The 19,497-nt window shown below is 37.5% G+C and overlaps 1 protein-coding gene across 2 annotated transcripts in view; it reads left to right on the top strand.

Annotated features, from left to right (window-relative positions):
• Positions 1 to 19,497, top strand: part of FRY (FRY microtubule binding protein) — a gene marked incomplete at its 3' end in the record, with an annotated part of 178,470 nt that overhangs the window by 51,829 nt on the left and 107,144 nt on the right. For both annotated transcript variants that reach the window (XM_082001351.1, XM_082001350.1), the window contains exons 3-10: positions 3,940 to 3,993; positions 11,952 to 12,091; positions 14,060 to 14,150; positions 14,495 to 14,574; positions 14,692 to 14,772; positions 16,333 to 16,501; positions 19,002 to 19,094; positions 19,189 to 19,287. In XM_082001351.1, coding sequence (XP_081857477.1) covers positions 3,940 to 3,993; positions 11,952 to 12,091; positions 14,060 to 14,150; positions 14,495 to 14,574; positions 14,692 to 14,772; positions 16,333 to 16,501; positions 19,002 to 19,094; positions 19,189 to 19,287 — 807 coding nt within the window. The remainder of the gene's footprint in view (positions 1 to 3,939; positions 3,994 to 11,951; positions 12,092 to 14,059; positions 14,151 to 14,494; positions 14,575 to 14,691; positions 14,773 to 16,332; positions 16,502 to 19,001; positions 19,095 to 19,188; positions 19,288 to 19,497) is intronic.

Raw genomic sequence — 19,497 nt, 5'->3', positions numbered from 1 at the left:
AAAAAGCATTAAAATATTAACCATTAAAAGAAATTGACAGTCTTTGGAGAAATGCTTCAGTGTGCCTATGTGAATAGAGGGTTTGACTGATATGTTATTTTTTAGATAAATTATAGATATTATATTCAGTTGATGCATGCAAATGTGGTAACATATACATTTACCATTGCATATTCAACATATTCTATTTTATTATATTCTATTAATGTTTTCATAACAGAAATGAGGCAGAGGAAGGAAACTAATTTTTAGGTGAGCATTTTGTTTTATAAGCAGTGACAATGCAATATGTTTAGATAGTTTTATTGAAAAACAATATTTTCAAATACTGAATGCAAAATTGTCTTTGCTGATCTTTACTGATTATCTCTAACATGTATTCATATCATGGGAGTTTCCACCATAAACAAATACAGAGTATACAATTGAAGGCAGCACTTCAAACAAGAAGTAAGGATGTTTAATTTAGTGATTAAAAATGTAAATGTTATTATTGAGAGTCCATTCTTTTTTTCTGATGTTTTTTTCTGGTGTTTTTTTATAGCCCAGAAAGCTATAGGCTCTTTCAGATTAATCAAAAGTTTCTTTATTCATATTTTGTTGTTGTAAGCTTTGGCTCCAAATTCAGCCTACCTATTCATCCAAAACTTGGAAGACATTTCTGTAGAATGTATTAAAGCTACAGAGACTCAAACAGAGTCAGCTCATAATATAAAAGAGCCTCTTTACCATTTCTGAATTGGGTGGGCAAGAAAATAAATAAAAATAAAATAGTGCCTTGAGGCTGGAAAACATTTTAAAGATTTTTAAAAACTTTTAAATAAGTGTACCGCCAGGGTAAATAGACTACTCTGGAATCTATTACTCAGAGGCAATTTCACATTATTATACTTTTTAACCTTGTCTTTGCCAGTCCTGAACCTTTGGTATATAATGAAAATGTCTAACATTGAGTATACATGTATTTTATATAGTATCTGCCATAGCAATGATGTTGAAAATACTGCATAAAATGAAATGGTAAGGTTTGTAAGGATATTAGAACTAAGTGGTATAGAATAGGCAAGTTGTTTACAGTAGATGAGAAGAAACTATCTATTGCATAAAGAAAAAATGCTGTTTTTAAAGGACATCTGAAGCACCTGCATGTAGCTGAGCTGTCTTTGAATTTACTCAGAAGTGTCTTCCTGACATGGTCACTTGTTATACTCCGAATCCTTTTATATTTTAGGAGCACTTAGATGCCAAAAAACATATTTGTATCTGGCCCTTCATATTTATTCTGTTCATTATCTATTCAGTACTCACCATTAGTAATAAATAGTAGTAACTTCTACTTTGAGTTTTCTCACATCTCCAAGCCCCAAGTATAATTTTCCATGGTTATTGCCATTCACTGCAGGAGTACAATGAGTTGCTCTGACGTGGGTATGTGCGGAGACACTGGCCTTCACGGGGGTCACCTTGGGTCCAGCCAGGCTGAGCTGTCACTGCAGTGACCGCAGTGGCTGCAATGGCTGCAGTGGCTGCAGTGGCTGCAGGCAGAGTCAGTGGCAGTGCCATACTTGGAAAGAGTGGAGGAAAAAGCAGCAACAGCAGCAACCCGAAACGGGGGTGAAGAAGAGGCAGAGAGACAGCTGCAGCAGCAGCTGCTGCCTGGCAAGAGCAGGGAAGCAACAAGAACAGCAGTAGGTGCAGGATGGGATGAAGGGAAGAAAAAGGCCTCAGTTAAAGCCCTGGACTGAAGTCATTGAGAAGTTAAGGCAGCAGAACCCTTCCTGGCTTTTGCTAGGTGTCTTTGGCTGGTCTCCGTTCCAGGGCTGCCTTCTACTAAGACTTAAGTCCGTTGCATAGCCTGTGAACAGTTTCTTCAGTTGAATGTACCATGGTTGGAGAAGCCCTGGTCTAGTCACCTGTAAGAGGGCAAGAGATGGGTTGTATTGCCTTGTCAAAATGGAGGGATCTTCACTAACTCAGAAGCGTAGCCCCTGGGGAACATCATCATCAGAAACTGAAGTATTTGTGAGGTGTGTGGGCTTCCAGAGATAGGTAATGGGTGAGTAGGACATCTTCAGGATTGCAGTTCCAGACCTGGGTTCCCAGAGCATGTTTTGTCTTGTTTAATTGTGTCCACCTTACAGATAAGCATATGATGAGGAATCCCATACCTCATTTCTGCCTGAAACATTGAATGCATTTCTGAAGGATTTTAGATACTACTCTGAAAGCCAAGCATTGCAGTGTTGGGCACGGGGACACAAAGCTTCTGCACGCTGAAGCACTTTTTATTGAAACAGACCTTAAGTAACTTCTCTGTGGTAACAGATTCATAACAGGATCAGAAATTTAATTTGAAAAAAAGTTGTATGTTGGTTTTTTTTTTTCTTAACTGCACTAATTCTCATTATGTTGATTTGTCCAGGACCCATGAAAACTTAAGAATCTTTCACATACTAAATAAGTTGAATGCTACTTTTGAAATATTATCTGCTGTCCTCTTCAGTGTGCGCCAATAGACAAAAGAAGTATTGTCCTCCCATGAGACACAACTAGGTAGGGTCGCAGCGAGTTGCTGATTGAGGACGACTGCAGGTGTGGTGGTGTCGTGTGTCTCTTTCTGGGCTACAAGATTTTACTGTGTTCATTATCAATAATCTGTCATAAAGTTCTAATTAATAGTTGTTGTGCCCTTAATGTAACCTGGAGGAGTCACTTTAGATATTAGAGATAACAATGAAAAATATTGATGACTGTCCTGGAGAAATCAGTGACTCAGTAGAAAACATTTTGTTGATTTTTCTATTTGGTAAGTAGTCAGGGGATACTGCAGTCACCCTGCCGCCAGCCTCCTTGCCAGCTGGCATTACAAGTGGATCAGCATAATTAATTTCAAAATCGGTCAGCAGATTATACTGGACAACATTTTCTCTGGAGAGAAACATTAAATAATAGAAATCTTCGGACGGACTCAAGTCTTTCCATTATCTCAGCAGCTTTACAGCTGAGCTGGTGGGAGAGCCCCAATATTGCAGCTGTAGGAGAAGAAAGATGCGTGATTTGTCAAAGAACAAGGCGCTGGCACGTTTCAAACACCAGTGACAGTAGTACAATTCAGCGCAGAATCATGATGGTGACAGTGACATGTTTCTCAGACTGTCATCTGCCTTCATCTATTGTTTATTTTCATTGTGGTTTAGGAGATTCATGTTTTGTATACTGTTACATGTATCTAGAATACTGGACTATGTACTTCTACATACCTCAGCACCCGAGCCTGCTTGGCAAAAAAAGCCATAAAGCTGAATGGATGTTCACATGTGGGGACTCAGATTTCTGAGTTGGGCAGTTCTTCTTGGCCTTCCCAGGTACTCTGACAACGTGTCCTGACAATTTGCTCCCATTCCAAAAATGCTGGGGTTTTCTTGAGGAATACAGACCTTTTTTCCACAATTACCTTCCTTAAAAATGAACTCTATGGTATTTGATTGTTCTAAAATCACCTTTCCTTCAGCATGCACTGCATGATGCACTATGTGGACATGTTTGTATTGTCTGGTAGTATTATAACAAGAATACATATTAATAAAAAGGTACATCATGTAGCTAAATAGAGCTGCTTAGTTACCTGTTGGAGGAAATACCAGGTGCTTTTTAGGATTTTGAAAGAATTTATTGTCAGTGTGAGCACCAAGGAACTTGGATGTAATAAATGGTTAATCCTTTCCTTTCTTGGAGAGTCACTAAAGACACCCTCTCAGTATTAGGTCATATGTATGCAGAGGTCTCCTTTGCATGTGAAATAAACAGTATCTCCAGCATGAGACTGATGAGGAGGAAAATTATGGGAGTAAAAATCTAACAGAAAGATAATAGTAGAGTTGATAGAACATATGATAGTATTGATATTAAATAATACATATTTAATACGTTTTCTTTTAGGAGAAGCCACTGACCAAATCTCTGCAACGAGGAGAAGACCCCCAGTTTGATCAAGTAAGACACTTGAAATTATGTTATTTTCATTCCTCAGGGTATAAGACAAATACTTGGAAGGCAGTCTAGTGCCCTTATATTATCATTGAATATTGCAAAAGCAATTACCTCTCAATGTACTTTAGTAAAATGAGGAGTGCTTTGCCTAATCATTCCTGGTTTTAAATTAGGAGTTTTTTTCCCATTGTTTTCAAGCTCCATATTTTTTTGCCAAAGAATGTCTTGTTTTTTACAGTGTATTAGGCACATGTATTATTTCCTGGCCATTTCCCCTGATGGAGGTTTCGAAGCAAAGTTTGTCTCTTTTTAGAATATCTGGTTTTTGAAACAGGCGCATGCCCCCGAATCTTTCCTTTATGGGATTTCTTTTATAGTTAATATGAGAGTCTTCAGAATCGTTGTCATTGCCATCAGTCTCATTAGTCTATTTTGTCTCTGTAGCTGTGGCCCAGCATAACTTACATATGCTGCACTTTACATAGGCTGAGCCAACCTGTTGTATTTAAAATTAAGCATAAATTCAGTTGTCAGGATAAATTCCTATATATGGCAAGGTAAATCATAATTAGAGAAAAATGGTTGGCCAGGAAAAAGAACTAAAAACTAAACCAGAATTTATATCATGAATTAGATTTCATTTAATAAAATAGTAAAAATGTAATTAAAAATGAAACTTGTATCTGGCATTAGATTAATAAATTGATTATGTAAAGGAGATGGGACAGGTATAAAAATAAAACCAACAGCAATGTATATGCTTTTTAATGATGGTGTAAGTGATGGTGAAGTGATGGTGCTGCCAGTGGTGCCAGAAATCAGGACGAAAGACTTGGCAGAAGCAGCAGCAACAACAACAACTCTGAAAGCAACTGTGGCTGATGTCATAAGCTGCAGGTACCATATTGATTAACATAACTTTGGGAGAGGAGATAGGTGTGAGTAGGGCTTCAGGACCTCGGCTGAATTTAACACGTGTTGTGTTTTCTGGGACATTAGATCCGTTGCACCAGAAGCAAAGATGCCTTGTGAGACCCCACTGGCATTCACAAAGGCTCACTTCATAATTTTAGCTTGACAAAGTGATACTCTCTGGCTGCTTTTTGGGGAGAGGTAGCCTGGTCGGGGGGCTGCTCAGAGCAGGAGGCCAATGGTAGGACTTCGGCATTGCACTGGGGAGCTCCCTGCCTGCCTCGCTGACCACAGAGAGACCCAGCAGGAGAGCCAGCCACTGCAGGCTGAAGGAGGCTGCTTTGTGAGTACTCCCCAGCTGCCTAACAAAAATTTTTGTGGTATTCTGACCTTAATTTTATATATATTTTCTTTCCTTCCTGTGGGAAGAGTGTCACATGTAAATGGGAAGGAAAAACAAATTAAGCCACCCATATACAAACCTTGTGATACTGTTCCTGCAGTGTATTAAACACATAACGGGTTGCTGTTATTTGATTAAATATTCATGGTTAAGCAAATTAATTCTTCCTTTACAAGTAAGAATTAGAAGACTTATGCTTCTCCTGGTTATTGGTAAGTAGAGAGAAAATGGAACAGTTTGGTCAAGATCAATTAATGAGAACAGTGAATGCTTCCTGGAGTGAAACAACTGTGTATTTACTACTGTAGCAATTTACTCTGAATGCTGCGGGAGGGGCATGTGAAAACAGATGCAGGCAAAAAACAAAGGCAAATTTTGCTATACACAACATTTGTATATATTTCTAACTGCATATCTAGAGTCCTATCTGTGTGTAGAGTTGATAGAAAAGTATAGAGCTGAGATTGCCTTAAGACATCCTGTCAGAAAACATTGTTTTCAGTTCCTTGACATTTTCCAAACAAACTATTCAGATTGAAATTTTCAGACTATCTTCTGCTTCAGCCTGAGTTGTTGGCAGTGTTTCCCTTTTCAGGTTTCACATTGGTTTCTGCTTGAATAGCATGGTCATTTTGAGATGTTCTAATGCTCCTGGAACTGATGTATGCCTGTGATCAGGAGATGCAACCTGAACCTGGCTGATGAGCCTGTTCCAAGAACATGGTTCATACTTAGCAAAATCATTTTAGTTTGGCTAAATTGTAGTTAGATTTTCATTCAAAAATTTCTAATACACAGTAGAGATTTGATGGAACTCAGCTAGAACAGAGACAGAAAGATAGAGCAAAAAGTGTTTCTTTACTTGTCATGACTCGCTTGGTAGATTAGATCAGTACATCTCAGTGTTGTAAAGCTGTTTTGCGAATGATAACGTGCAGTATTATAAAGGTGTTACAAAAAATACAGGTAATTTTGCTGATATTGGAAATGAAGGTGTGGTCTATCTGGAAAATTCTGAAGATCCTCATTTCACATGATACTAAATTCCAAGTAAGAGGGCCTGTGATTTTAAGTCAAACCATTTAAGTTTTATTTTTTAAGTTAACTCAAATATTTAAAGAGTCTATGGGATGAAGGAAGACCAGGTTGATAATCCCTTGCTTCTCCCTTTCAGGTAAGGTGTGGAAAGCTTTGGTATTTATTCCTGGAACACATAAAGTCATCTAGCAAAAACAGGAAAGGCCACACATGACATTCTTGACATTTTTACTACAGAAATGAAGGAGGAAAAGAAGGAGGATCCCCATGAACAAATATTTTCAAGGGGTGTATAATAATTTTGACTTTGAATTTTAAGGCATCAAAGATGACACACTGTCAAAGGAACGTAATTTTCTTTTTTTGACTCTATCAAAATTATCTCTGTTCAATTTGAATGAAATTGATAGGTGATGCTGAAGCAACCAGGTCACTAGTCACTTTAAAATATCTGAGCTGCATCTTCTAACTGTAAATTAAAAAGCAGCAGAAGTAAGACGTGACCTGTTTTAAAATTTGCCTTTTGCAAGTCAGCTTCAGATGTGGAAAAAACCAGCCAAAAAAACTCCTTTGCAGTAACTTAAAGTGAGCAGAATGGAACTTCTACCCGAGTAATCAGCATCAAGTTTAAGACTGAAGCGCCCAAAACACGTAAAACGATTCAGAAAGCGTGGCTGACTTGCCCTAAACAGTTTTATCTCTGGCTCTCTGAGAAGCAGCATGTTTTCCTGCCAATTCTCAAACACCATTTCAGGAATGCTAGTTGTGATGGTGGTGGTGGATCCAGCATCTAGGAACCTGACTGTGCACAGGCAGAGCTGTTTCTCTCCGTTTGGATGTAGTACTGGTGCCTCCTGTTAGGCAGACAGTGTTGTCCTGTGGGCTCTGTCTGGCTGCCAGGTGCATCACCCTCCTCAAACTCGTAATATATCTTGAGCAATGTGTGAAGTAATCTCACTTATCCTGACTTGTAGAATGTCTCACCATTAGCTTCACAAACTGGATTCCGGTTGCACTGACCGTGTTTTCCTTTTTAGGTGTGCAGGTAATATAAAGAAAATATATACAGGAAATTATATAGTTTTTACATATCGTTTTAAATATCTTCGTAGTATATTTAAAATAGTGTTTTAAAAATTCTTGATTAGACAACCCTAGTTGCCTGTTGGCAAAGAGCATTACTGCTCCAGCATTGGCATTCTGTAGTTGTGTCCCCGATTACAGAAATGTTATTAAACATAGTACTACTGAACTATGACTTAAACTTCCTATTACAGGAAACCATGAAGTTGCAGTACATGAAAAGATCAAAAGCTAGGGTGAAAACAAAACCATAATTATCCAAGAGACTTATCCTCACCCAAGGAAACATTTTTATTAGTCTTTTCTCAGCCCCTACTAAAGTATCTTCTGTTCTTACCATGGTATATAAATGTTCTGTCAACAGACAACACTGGAGGCAGAAAAAGGGCATGGTGTAATCTTGGACCAACCTGCAGACATTTTTCCATATGAAAATACAGAATTAATGTAATGTTTAGGCCATGGAAGTGAAAACTTGACAGCAAGACTTACTTTTCATATGAAACTGTATGAGGTGCCTGTTGCAAGAGTTTCAGCATAAACTGCACAAAATTTTGTGCTCATTTTAATTATACTATTCTCTTAGAAGTGCACTGCGTTGGAGAATACAGATTGGAAAGCAAAAACATTTAATGTTTTATATACTTCTTGGAGATGGAAGCGAAAAATAGGTCAAGCTAAAAAAAGGACAGTAATGAATAATAATTTAAAAATATGGAAAATACAAATATAAATAAGACACTAAGCAACATACTAATGATTAAGTGTCCCTTTTTCATAACAGCCTAAACATGGTGAATAACTTGATGATAATTATTCCCATCTAATATTGTATTTCTTGGATGTAGTAAGTGAATAATGGTATCATCATCGTCCCAGTAGCACTGCAGTTGGCTCCTTCTGTGTTTTCCTTTTCCTTGCATTTTACACATTGTCCTTCATCATCAACAGAAGTGTAAGAAATGAGCAAGAACAACCCTTGGCTCCTGATCAGAGGTTTGGGTTGAAGCAGTGTGTAAAGAAGTAAATCTGAAGGCAAAATTAAAGGTAACACATTCAGACTGAACTTGCTGCACCCTAGAAATAAATGGGTTTTCATGTAAATTGTTATCCTGGCAGTAAAATAGCTTTATCATTGCTAATGTATAAGCAAGCTAGGTGAAATTACCCATCTACAAAATGATGGTAAAAAATCCTGTTTTCTTACTCACAAAATCAAGGCCATAAATGAAAACTAGTGAGTCCAACTTAACAGTTATCAGTTTTAACAGTTCCCAGGGACATTTAACTTCATAGAACTGTCCAAAAAAATGCTTAGAACAAAGATGTGAATGAAAGGAGATGTTCCCAAACACAACTGCACTACTTCCTCCTAATGTTTCATTTTATAGATTTTTCAATTAGAGATGACCTGTCTCAAAATCTGTCTTTAGCAGAAAAAAAAATGTTTTGTCTCGAAGGGTCTAACAGAATTAGAGCATGTAGCTGCTTTGATTAAGAGCTTAGTGCAGTTCATCTCTCCACTTTCCCCCTGCCCCAATTTAGAGTATTTGGAATAGGAGTTGTTAACTTTACCTCCTTAATGTCATATACTGCATACGAAATCCCAGTCTTACTGTCGTCCATGAGAGTTTTGCTGTTGATTTCAAGGAGCAAGGATTTCATTGCAGCTGTTACTTTCCTTGAATCTGTACTGTTTGTAGTTATGAGGCTGTCTTATAGACATGCATGAAGTGGAAAAAAACACTGAACGAAGGGAAGACATGTATAGGATACCATTAGGGTACCTCATCTCATGGCTATGGGTATCCTAAATATAGCTAAGACAACGTTTGTCAAATTCTGCTTTCAGTAACATTGATAGAAAGTGTAAAATCTCACTCCAAATGTCCATTATTTGGAATCTACACAGCAACAGTTTGAAGACAGAATATGCAGACACTGTGCAAATAATAGATTTGCAAAAAATAAACCAACACTGTACAAAAATGAAGTACTGCAATTCTGCATTATTAAAATGGCAATAAAATGCACATTTAACATGCATGCTGACATATATGGTATATGAAAAAAATGCAGAGCCAAGAAATGAATGATACTGTTGGAAATTGAATGCATTTTTTTTAATATATTTGCTCTTAAAGCACATAGAAATACATATGTAAAATGAAAAAAAAAATCAGCATCTATCTGCTGTTAGTGGAAACATTTCTTGTATTTGCATTTTGGCAATACAGCAAGACTTTTATAGAAGTATATAAAACGTATCAAACTATCTGGGTAGAATTTCATTACTTTTACTCTTACATATTAGTCCAAAATAAATATTAAGCTTTAACATAAGGTATATTTAATGCTCTGTGAACACAAGTTTTAAACAGCCCCCTACTTGTGCAGCTTTCTTACCCTTAAGCTACACAGTAGGTAGGTCATTTATGATGGAAGAACATGATCATTTGTCCAACAAGGACATATTTGTACATCTGTGCACTCCCTTCCAGGAGCAGCACAGAGCTAGAATTCATCTCACTCCTGAACTAACTTCCAGTAAATGAAAGGGTTGAGTAACCAACGTGCTGGCTAGACTTCCCTCCCTTCCTGTTCCCTGAGAGCCAGGTCTTTGCCCAGTCCACCCTTCCTTCCTGTCTTAAAAGCGCAATGACAGAAAGATTAAAAAAAAACCTATATTGACCTTTTATCCCCACTAAAGACACACTGTAAATTCAGCAGAGAAAGTATGGCTTGAGGTGATTTAAAAGGAATCACTCAGACTTTTTGTGGTGAGTGAAATTGTGTAGCTGGGATTTAGAGAACAGCATTGATATATACGTCAGTGATTGTGCAGGAAGACCTGATAGAAACAACTTTTCACTTACAGGTAAACATTGTGATCTCTTGAAAGGTTTTTAGGCCTGCTCTAGCCTTCCCCGGCAAACCCTTTTTCACTACATCTCATAATTAACAACCGGTGTTATGCCAGTTTCAGAAAAACTTTTGGAAAACAATAGAGAAGCAATTGAAATTTCTAAGTGTCCTGAGTTGGTAGTGAATAGTTTGCACTGACACTGGGTGACTCATGTCTTCTAAGTATTTATCTGAAGTCTTAACGCTTGAAGGATTTGGTGTAATTGAGCCTTGGGCTGCTGTAGTAAGTCTTCATGAAAAGGCCTCCTGTCACTGCTGGAAGCAGTGCCTTCATGCCATCTTCCGCAGCAACTTGTTTCATATTTCAGGTAATAAAACATATTGGAAACACTGGATTGAAAGCTTTCCTAAAATAGTACTTTCATAGAAACTTTTTATTTTTACAGGAACGGTTGTTAGAGCTTTCTAATGCTCCGTGTCTAGTTTTAGGCCATTAATACCTGAATCCAGTCAAAACAATACTACTTTATCTTCAGAGTATCTCATCAACTTTAGACCACAGCATCACTGTGAATTAGTTAAATTCTGAGGCAGAAAAACTGCAGAAAAAGTTACTGATCTAAACTAACCGTCATCCACAAAAGTTGTCATTTAAGACTTTACTAATGTTTGGGAATTGTAAGTAAGGTGCTCAGTCTCCCAGTTTCACTCTTGTCTTAGTTACAGACTTCACACAGGATCAAGCCCTACATGATCTTGAGGTGGTCACAAATCTCCAGATCACTAATTTATTCCTATTTTAAATACTTTTCTATTTTCTTAGAATGTACACAAATGCTGTAGCTGTGAACATTCAGTTGCAATACATATATAATCCTCTTGTATAATAATAATGGGGGGGTCCACCCTTGCTTTTGATCTTTTCATGTTTTGCAGCTTTATGGTTTCCTGTAATAGGAAGTTTAAGACATAGTTCAGTAGTAACATGTAATATTTCTGTAATTGGTGACACAGTTTATACTGAGTGAGCAATAATCTTTTCTAGTATGCCACTGGAGCTGTTTAATCAGGAAATTCTAAGGACTGATTTTAAATTATGTTTTACATATTTGTGCACACAAAGACCCAGGAAACTAAATATTTCCCTGTATATAAAGAGAAGTCTAAGTTATTGGATGTGTCGGCCTAATAGTAAGATGAATGCATCTGCATGTTCAGTTGGTTAAGATTATTGCAGAGCTTGTGGGGTTTCTCAATATATTCCGAGTTTCAGGAGAGGCATCCAGGAGTCAGATACAGCCCATGAGACAGTATCTCTGTTTCATCACTTTTGTTTCCTTACAATGTGCTCAAGGTCAAATCAACATCGTGTAACAAATAAACCCCTTGAAGAACTAGATATGTTGTAAGATGTGATACACAATTTTAATGCATTTTAGTATCATCAATGGAAAGACACCATTGACATACAGCCTGTTGTAGTTCTGCTTTATGTTTCAACATGAAGTGCAGAATATTAAGTGACTGCCTGTACCATGGATCTCAAAAATGAGATGAAAACAAGAAAGAACATGTCTAACCACTGAATTAGTACTTTTTTTTTAAGGAGGGAACTTTTGAACACCAGTTGATTTGTTGTTTTATTGTATTTTACCCATAGGTAATAAGCTCAATGAGCTCACTTTCAGAATATTGTCTACCCTCTATCCTGCGCACTTTGTTTGATTGGTATAAAAGACAGAATGGCATAGAAGATGAATCTCATGAGTACAAACCAAGAACAAGCACTAAATCCAAAAGGTATGATTTTGAATTATGCATAGATACATTATCGACAGATTCTAAGGCAAAAAGTAATACATTTTTGTGAGGTTACAGTTGTTTGAAAGTTGTTTTCATCTTTTTCTGCTTGTTCCTGGAACTCTTCTCTCAGCTTCTAGATGGATGGAGTAATTGTGTCTTTAAACTTATTCTCCTGATAGTTCAAACACTGTTTCTTACTGCTGTTTTTGGTGCTGTAATGTCATTTAAATATTCATTTGTATAAACTGTGTCTGTCTTCAGACATTTGAGCAGGCAATAATTCCGTGACACTTGGAAGGATATTTTTTTATACAGTGCTCTGCTTAGTCATAGAAATTTCACATGCACCTATCCTCAATCCAAAAAATTGTAAATCAAAGAACATGAGCAACATTGACTTAGCTCTTAAAACAAACAAGCAAAGAAAAATGAAGACCCCAAAACAAATATATTGATCTCTTATAATATCAGTAGCTCCTCAGTGATAAGGCAACAGATTGGTCTTGGTTTATGTTGAAGTCTGTCGGTTTGGTACAGGTATATTCTTCAAACTTAACAGTTTTTCTGAATACTTTGGTACCACATTTACACACTTTAATGAAGCAGCAGGAGAATCAACACTGGCAGACCAGGTGTTTGGAAATGCACAGGCAATTTCTTACAGTAGGGTTACATCATAATCCAGTAACAACTGAAGGCAGTAGTTGCTGGAATGAAGGGGTAGGGGCTTGTTTTAGATGCCAAGGTAGACATGAACCTGCATCAGAATCTTCCAGACTCTTTATGTCAGTAGAAGTAGGCAATATGAAGGCATGATTCATCAACTGGATGTCTGCTTTTGGATGAGACGAATCCTTGCCTTAAAGTGCCTCTTTCTGTTGACTTATTTCAGGACCACCTGCTCATAAATAGATGTCTTCAGGAACTCCATCCAAAATCTAGTTGGAAGTCAGCTTAGCAGTGTTAGAGCCTCTCTGTCAATTGATAGTGTTACAGAGAGAACGTATAACCAGTCCTTTCTCCAGTTAATGTGAAACTAAGAAAAGCAAAATGCAAATAATTTATTTCATCACTAGTGAAGCATAAGTCTTAAATGCCTTTTTTTATTATAAACGCGTAAGTACAGTTGAAATCACTAAAGCTCTTAATGTTTCTAAGAATTGTGCTGAATTTACACAAACAAAAATCTCACTGAAATCAGTGGTAACTGCTTCAAACAGACTGCAGAACTGTCCCTTCAGTGTTTAATTTTACCAAAAGTATTGTGTATTTCTTGTTATCTTTTCAGTACTCTCTGAAACTGTGATCAGGTGATCCAAATGGATATTTTTTGTATTTGTAGTGCAAGCTACTCACCTCAGACATTTATTCTTCTGTGTTGTTCTGAACAAGAAATGCATTTGAACGTTTGACAAGTGATGCCACAGTTAAAAAAAAAACACTGGAACAGTTTTAAAAAGAGAATGTAGTTTGCTTATGAATTCTCCATCAGTCCTTTTAAGGCATTTTTCAAAATTTGTCACAAGTCTAAATATAAATTTGGTAGAACAAAATTATTTATTATGTTTCTCTCCAAAGTGTAATTGACAACTGTCTAAATGGTGCCATCAGCAAAAAAATTGAAATTATATCCATTTCTTAGGATATAGAATCCAAAAGTTTCCTTGGTTTTGTTTTGGGTTTTTTCTTGAAAAAGTTTTGTGTTGATCTTAAAAAGGAAAAAAGAGGGAGGGAATGGAGAGTGACATTTAAACATTTGAAGAAAGGTGAAAGTAACAAGTTAGATTTGGTCTATTTATCTCAGATTGTAAGAGCATATCAATGCATTAATTTCTGAAATGCTGGACTGCAGTTTAAAAGGTAGAACACAATCCCCTGTTATCTGTACTTGTGTAATTGAGGAAGGCATATAGTATGAATTATGCACATCTCCTAAATACTCTGTTTCCTGATTTGATTTTGCAGTGACGAACAGCAGAGGGACTATTTAATGGAGAGAAGAGATCTGGCTATTGATTTTATTTTTTCTTTAGTATTAATAGAAGTTTTGAAACAGGTATGGAATTCTTAAATTATTCATTAACTCATAAATGGTGGAAATTACCAATACAGCCGAATTTTAGACTCTTCTTTCTATTTCCATCTTTAAGAGTTTAATAAAAATATGAGATACATCCTGTGTCCTTGTTCATTGCTGTCTTTCTTGCAACTGTAGGATACATAGTATTCTGTGCTCATACAGACTTCACTTTGCAAAGTCTTTGAGCTAAAGTATTTCTCTTCAGTACTAAATAAATGGCTGTCTCATTTCACCTGCTTTGTTAGCTAGATACTAGCACTAAGGTATGCTTGCAGTGTAATGTATGTGTGTAGTCCTTATGTTTTATCTTGTGTTTTCAGATTCCACTTCATCCTGTAATAGACAGTTTGGTACATGATGTTATTAACTTGGCTTTCAAGCACTTTAAATATAAAGAAGGGTAAGGCTCTTTTTCATACAAAAATTCTGTGAAAAAATTTACTTTCTGAATTTTTTAATAGTAGTACTTTAAACAGTGTGCTTTCTCAGCCAAAAATTCTTTCTTATCTCTTGCTAGGTACCTTGGTCCTAACACTGGAAATATGCACATTGTTGCGGATTTGTATGCAGAAGTAATAGGTGTCCTAGCTCAAGCAAAGTAAGCAAAAATGAATATTATAAATCTGAAAAATTTTACTTGCTTAGCATATGACTATTCTAATTTTCTCACTTTCTTAAAAGATATGTAGGAATGCATCATTTTAGCTCTATTGGCCCTCTATTCATCCGGGTGCTTTAGAGGGATCACAGGAATCACAGGCTTTTCTGCATCTAGTCCAGTGATAGTGAATAAATTCAAGCAATGACATCTGTGGAAAGGCCAAAGGGCTGAAGAGAGTTATTTTAATTAATTTTTTTCTATATGCTATTTGTTCTCTAGCTGGGCAAACCTAAAAATGGCTATCCTCCAACATAGCAACATTTTTAAATCTCTCTGCGGTTATTTCTGTTTAGAACTTAATGCAACTGCTTCTGAATCCTTCATCCTGCACTTCTTAGAGTAGATGACATAAACCACTTTGTGGATTAGGTCTTAAATTTTGAATCTGGAAGCAGACAGATTCAGAAACTCATGTACCCAGTATAACAACTCATCATACGCTTGCACCACAAACTAAGCACAGGGTGAAATTTCCTGCCTCAACAGAGTAATCTCTGTCTCCTGAGTTCCCGGTGTTCCTGAGAGTGAGTCCACTCTACAAAACCAGTCAACTTAGTGTGCTGCAGCCAAAACAGTTTGACTTCCTGGTAATCATATAATTTTCACAGTCGTCAGATAAGGCCTTACCCAGGCTTCTGAATTGGCTGGGTCAAAGGCAAAATGGGAAGTGACAGCTGCATCCAAGGCTTCAAGTTGACTGTCAAAGAGAAAACATGCCTTTTTCTCCATAAATACTGCTTTTCTTCTCCAGTTCTGAAGGGCCTTGCCAAGATGTTACTAGCACTAAAGGGCTTCTTCCTGCCAACCTGCTTCTTTCAACTCTCCTGTGTTCTCTATCAGAGGCAATAACAAAACGTTGTTACATGCCCATAAAAATTACATTCTTTGCATTTTGTCTCAAAAAGAACAGGAGGTACTGTTGGATGATCTTCCTATATGTTATATTTGTGGACAGTGTGTCTCAAAAGACACCTCCAATAGATTCATGGGGGAGATCAAAAATCACCACAGACCCGCCCCCCATCCCAAGTTGTAGTTAATGCTTAAGTGTTACTGTAATGTCAGTTGGAAAAATCTGAAGGGAATAACAGCCTGTATGAATATTTTCATCATTATCATTTAAGCATTTTCTTTTGAAAATATTGCATGTACTTACAAGAAAGCTATCTTTCATCTTGCCTTTTTGAAAAACATGTGAGGGGGCTATTCTAATGATAGTGTTAGCTCTTGTGTAAAAGAAGGGTGTGGTAAGAAAATAATTGGAAAGATGTGGTTATCTAAAGGGACTAAGATCAGGCTGCATGCTTCATTTTCTTTTCTGAGTTTATCAGAAGGGAAAGAAAACTAAGCAAAAAGAAATCGATTCACATACTGACTGAAATGGTATTTTACAACCAATGTTGAGTCTTCTTTAGGTTTTTCCCCATTTATATACCTTACAATATATTTTAAATATTAATGTGTACTTTTTTGTAACTAACCAATGTGAATTCATAGATTTCCTGCTGTGAAGAAGAAATTTATGGCAGAGTTAAAAGAGTTACGGCATAAAGAACAAAGCCCTTATGTAGTTCAAAGCATTATCAGTCTTATAATGGGAATGAAATTCTTTCGCATTAAGATGTATCCTGTGGAGGACTTTGAAGCTTCTCTTCAGTTTATGCAGGTAAAATTCTTAAGTATGTAACTGTGGTTCCCAGACCTTTTAGAATGGGCTTCCCTTCATCTTTTCTATAATACTCCTGGAGATTTTCCGTGTGTCATTCCCACATAAATATATGTGCAGCTTCTTTCTGCTTGTCCTGAGCCTCAGCACTCTAGTCTCTGGAGTGTATCATAACCATACCAACTTTTCATCAGCCATACACCCCTAGTCTCTATATCTTGCCCTCCAACAAAAAGAGGTTTTGTTCTGTAGTCCCCAGACTTTCCACCCTGATATCCCACAGTCGTTCCTTGCCCTGTGTCCCTGCGTAGCTATGTCTCCCTAGCAGCTCACTGCCTTCAAAGTGAATCTTCCACCCTTGACATAGTTGCCAGAGAGGAGAGGCACTTCTGATGGACAAAAACACAGGAGAAGAGACAAAGAATTGAGGCAAAACCTAGATGGAATTTCCCTTGGATCCTTCCAAGGGATCCTTCCAAGGGATTCCCATCTCCTTCCACCACACCTTCACTCCCCGCCTTCCTTTAGAGTACATTCTGTACCTACCTGGTTTGAGACCTGCTAATGCAGAGCGTAAGTTGACTATCATGAATGCTTTAAATTAACAGATTACATCATTTTGTAAAAGGGAAGAAAATCTTTCATGTTTAAACATTTTTAAAAGTCCACATTTCTTACTGGTAACAAACAATGGGTTGTGTTCTCATCTGCAGATTTATTTAGCTTAACTTTTTTATTCTCCTGTTTTTTCTTGGGATCACCCTTATGGCTACATGGTTTGTATTCACTCAACCAGTAAAATACATGATTTATATAAATCTCCATGTAAAGATCAGCTTATTGATGGTGTCAACGGAGTAAAAAATCAATGTTAGATGCCCACAAGTAAGGATTTGATGGTGGAATACAAATACGCATGCGTACAGACATACAGAGCCATTTGTCTAAGTCCTGAACAAGGAAGCACATTCCAGTTTAATTTTCGCAATGTGTTTTAAACCATATTTAACATCACAGAAACATCTTATTTTTCTTCTTACCTTACGCTTCATTATGTGAATACATCTTAGTATATGTTGACTTAATGTAAGTTAACTGAAGCTGGCAAGATACCAAAGTAGTGTGTGTTCAGTGCACGTAACTAATAGGAGTGAATGACTTTGTGGCACAGCTTTATGGCACAGCACTGCTGGGATCCAGTGGTCGCTGGTATAGAAATCAGTAATAAAGCTCCCATACCGTAGGTTCAAAATTTGAATGCAAATGATCTCTGCCTTGCTCATGACTACAGTTTCTCAGCACCAAATTAATTCTTACATATACTAAAAGCATCATATGATGCACTGTGTATGTAGGAAAACCACTTTTTCTCAGTTTGGTGAAATACACTTAACAGTTCGATTCTGTGGCAATGCCTCTGTTGGTCTGAGTACCTACATGCAATGCCTCAGCCACAAGCTCTGTCACACCAGCTCTGCTCTACGAGAGAGAGGCACTTTCAAGGGGTGAGCTAATCTCAGGAGTGAGCTCCAGAAGAGCCTGTCTTCTGCCATGGAGTGCAGAAACAGCCCAGAAAGACTACTGTCTTTGCATAGAGCCCTCAGCTCCGTAGCAGAAATGGCTGGAGAGACTGAAGCCATGTGGTGTAGAATCCTGATTGCAGCCATGAAAAATTATGCATGGTCTAAAGTGTAAACAGCTCTGCACGCATGTGCAGGAAAAATGGTCAGTGGGGACCTTCCTTATAACGTCAGTGGCTGTTTGGGCCTTGGACCCAGAGAGGGAGAAGTCACTGGAGCAACAGGATTTGTTATCCTCAGAGAAGTTGTACAGAAACACAAGAGTGGGTGGAAGCTTATCTCCCCGCCCTCACTTCCTGAGCAGCACAGCTGTGTGGATAGTAGCTCACTGCATGTTTAGGACAAGAGTACATTTTTATTTTCTCTCTCAGTCCTCCATTGCAGGCTGGAAATTGAGGTGGTTTGTACCACAGGTCTCTTCCCTCACATTGCACAGTTCTGTATGGACCCTTAATCTGCAATGGATCCTAGCAGTTTATGTATCCCAAAATATTTACAGGAATTTTTTCCCTTGCCCTGAGGATCTTCCCAGAGAAGTATGGTCTTTTCCAGGCCTCTCAGAGCATTGTGTAAAGCCGTCCATACGGGCTATTACTCCTGCTCCTGAAGGTGTACACAGGGAAGGCATGAGGTCAACCCCTGAATCCAACTATTTTTCCATCCCCAAAACACCACCAGGCACAGCTGGAATTGGTGGAGAGTTTGTGAATTATCATGGTTAGAGTAACAGATCCTTGATCTTGACGTATGCCCCGCTTTGTACATGATGCAAAATGCAGATTTAGAAGTTAATAGACAAATGTTTTCTGTGGGATTTGCAAGACAAAAACAGTCACAGTTAATGTGTGTTCAGCAAATGTTTAGAGGCCTTTATTCCAGCTGATACGCAATTTATGTTTCTTGTTTTTGTTTTGTTTTAGGAATGTGCACATTATTTCCTTGAAGTTAAAGACAAAGATATCAAGCATGCACTGGCAGGACTGTTTGTTGAAATTCTTGTCCCCGTAGCTGCTGTGAGTTTATTTTTCACATTGTTTGTGTAATTTCTTTAAGTTAGATAAAACAGCTTGTGAAGTAGTGTTTCATTAATATGAAATTTTCTTTCAGGCTGTTAAAAATGAAGTGAATGTCCCCTGTCTGAGGAACTTTGTTGAAAGTCTGTATGATACAACACTTGAACTTTCTTCACGAAAGAAGCACTCATTGGTTAGTACCCCGAAGAAGCAGAGGCTAAAATTATTTGTCAGAAATGTCTCTGAGCAAGACTCTGGGGACACTCCCAGAACTCGTTGCAATACTTTTTTCAGTGTTCGGCTTTATAACCAGTACATTTCTATTTGCAGAGATGGTTATTGTGTTTGCAGAAAATAACCATATTTATTTTACTCAGGATGATCTAAATCAGTCTGAATCAGA

This window comes from Phaethon aethereus, assembly GCF_964289735.1.
Source record: "Phaethon aethereus genome assembly, chromosome: 1".
NCBI lineage: Eukaryota > Metazoa > Chordata > Aves > Phaethontiformes > Phaethontidae > Phaethon > Phaethon aethereus.
The sequence above is the reverse complement of the archived record's forward strand: the minus strand, read 5'-3'. Positions and strand labels throughout refer to the sequence as shown.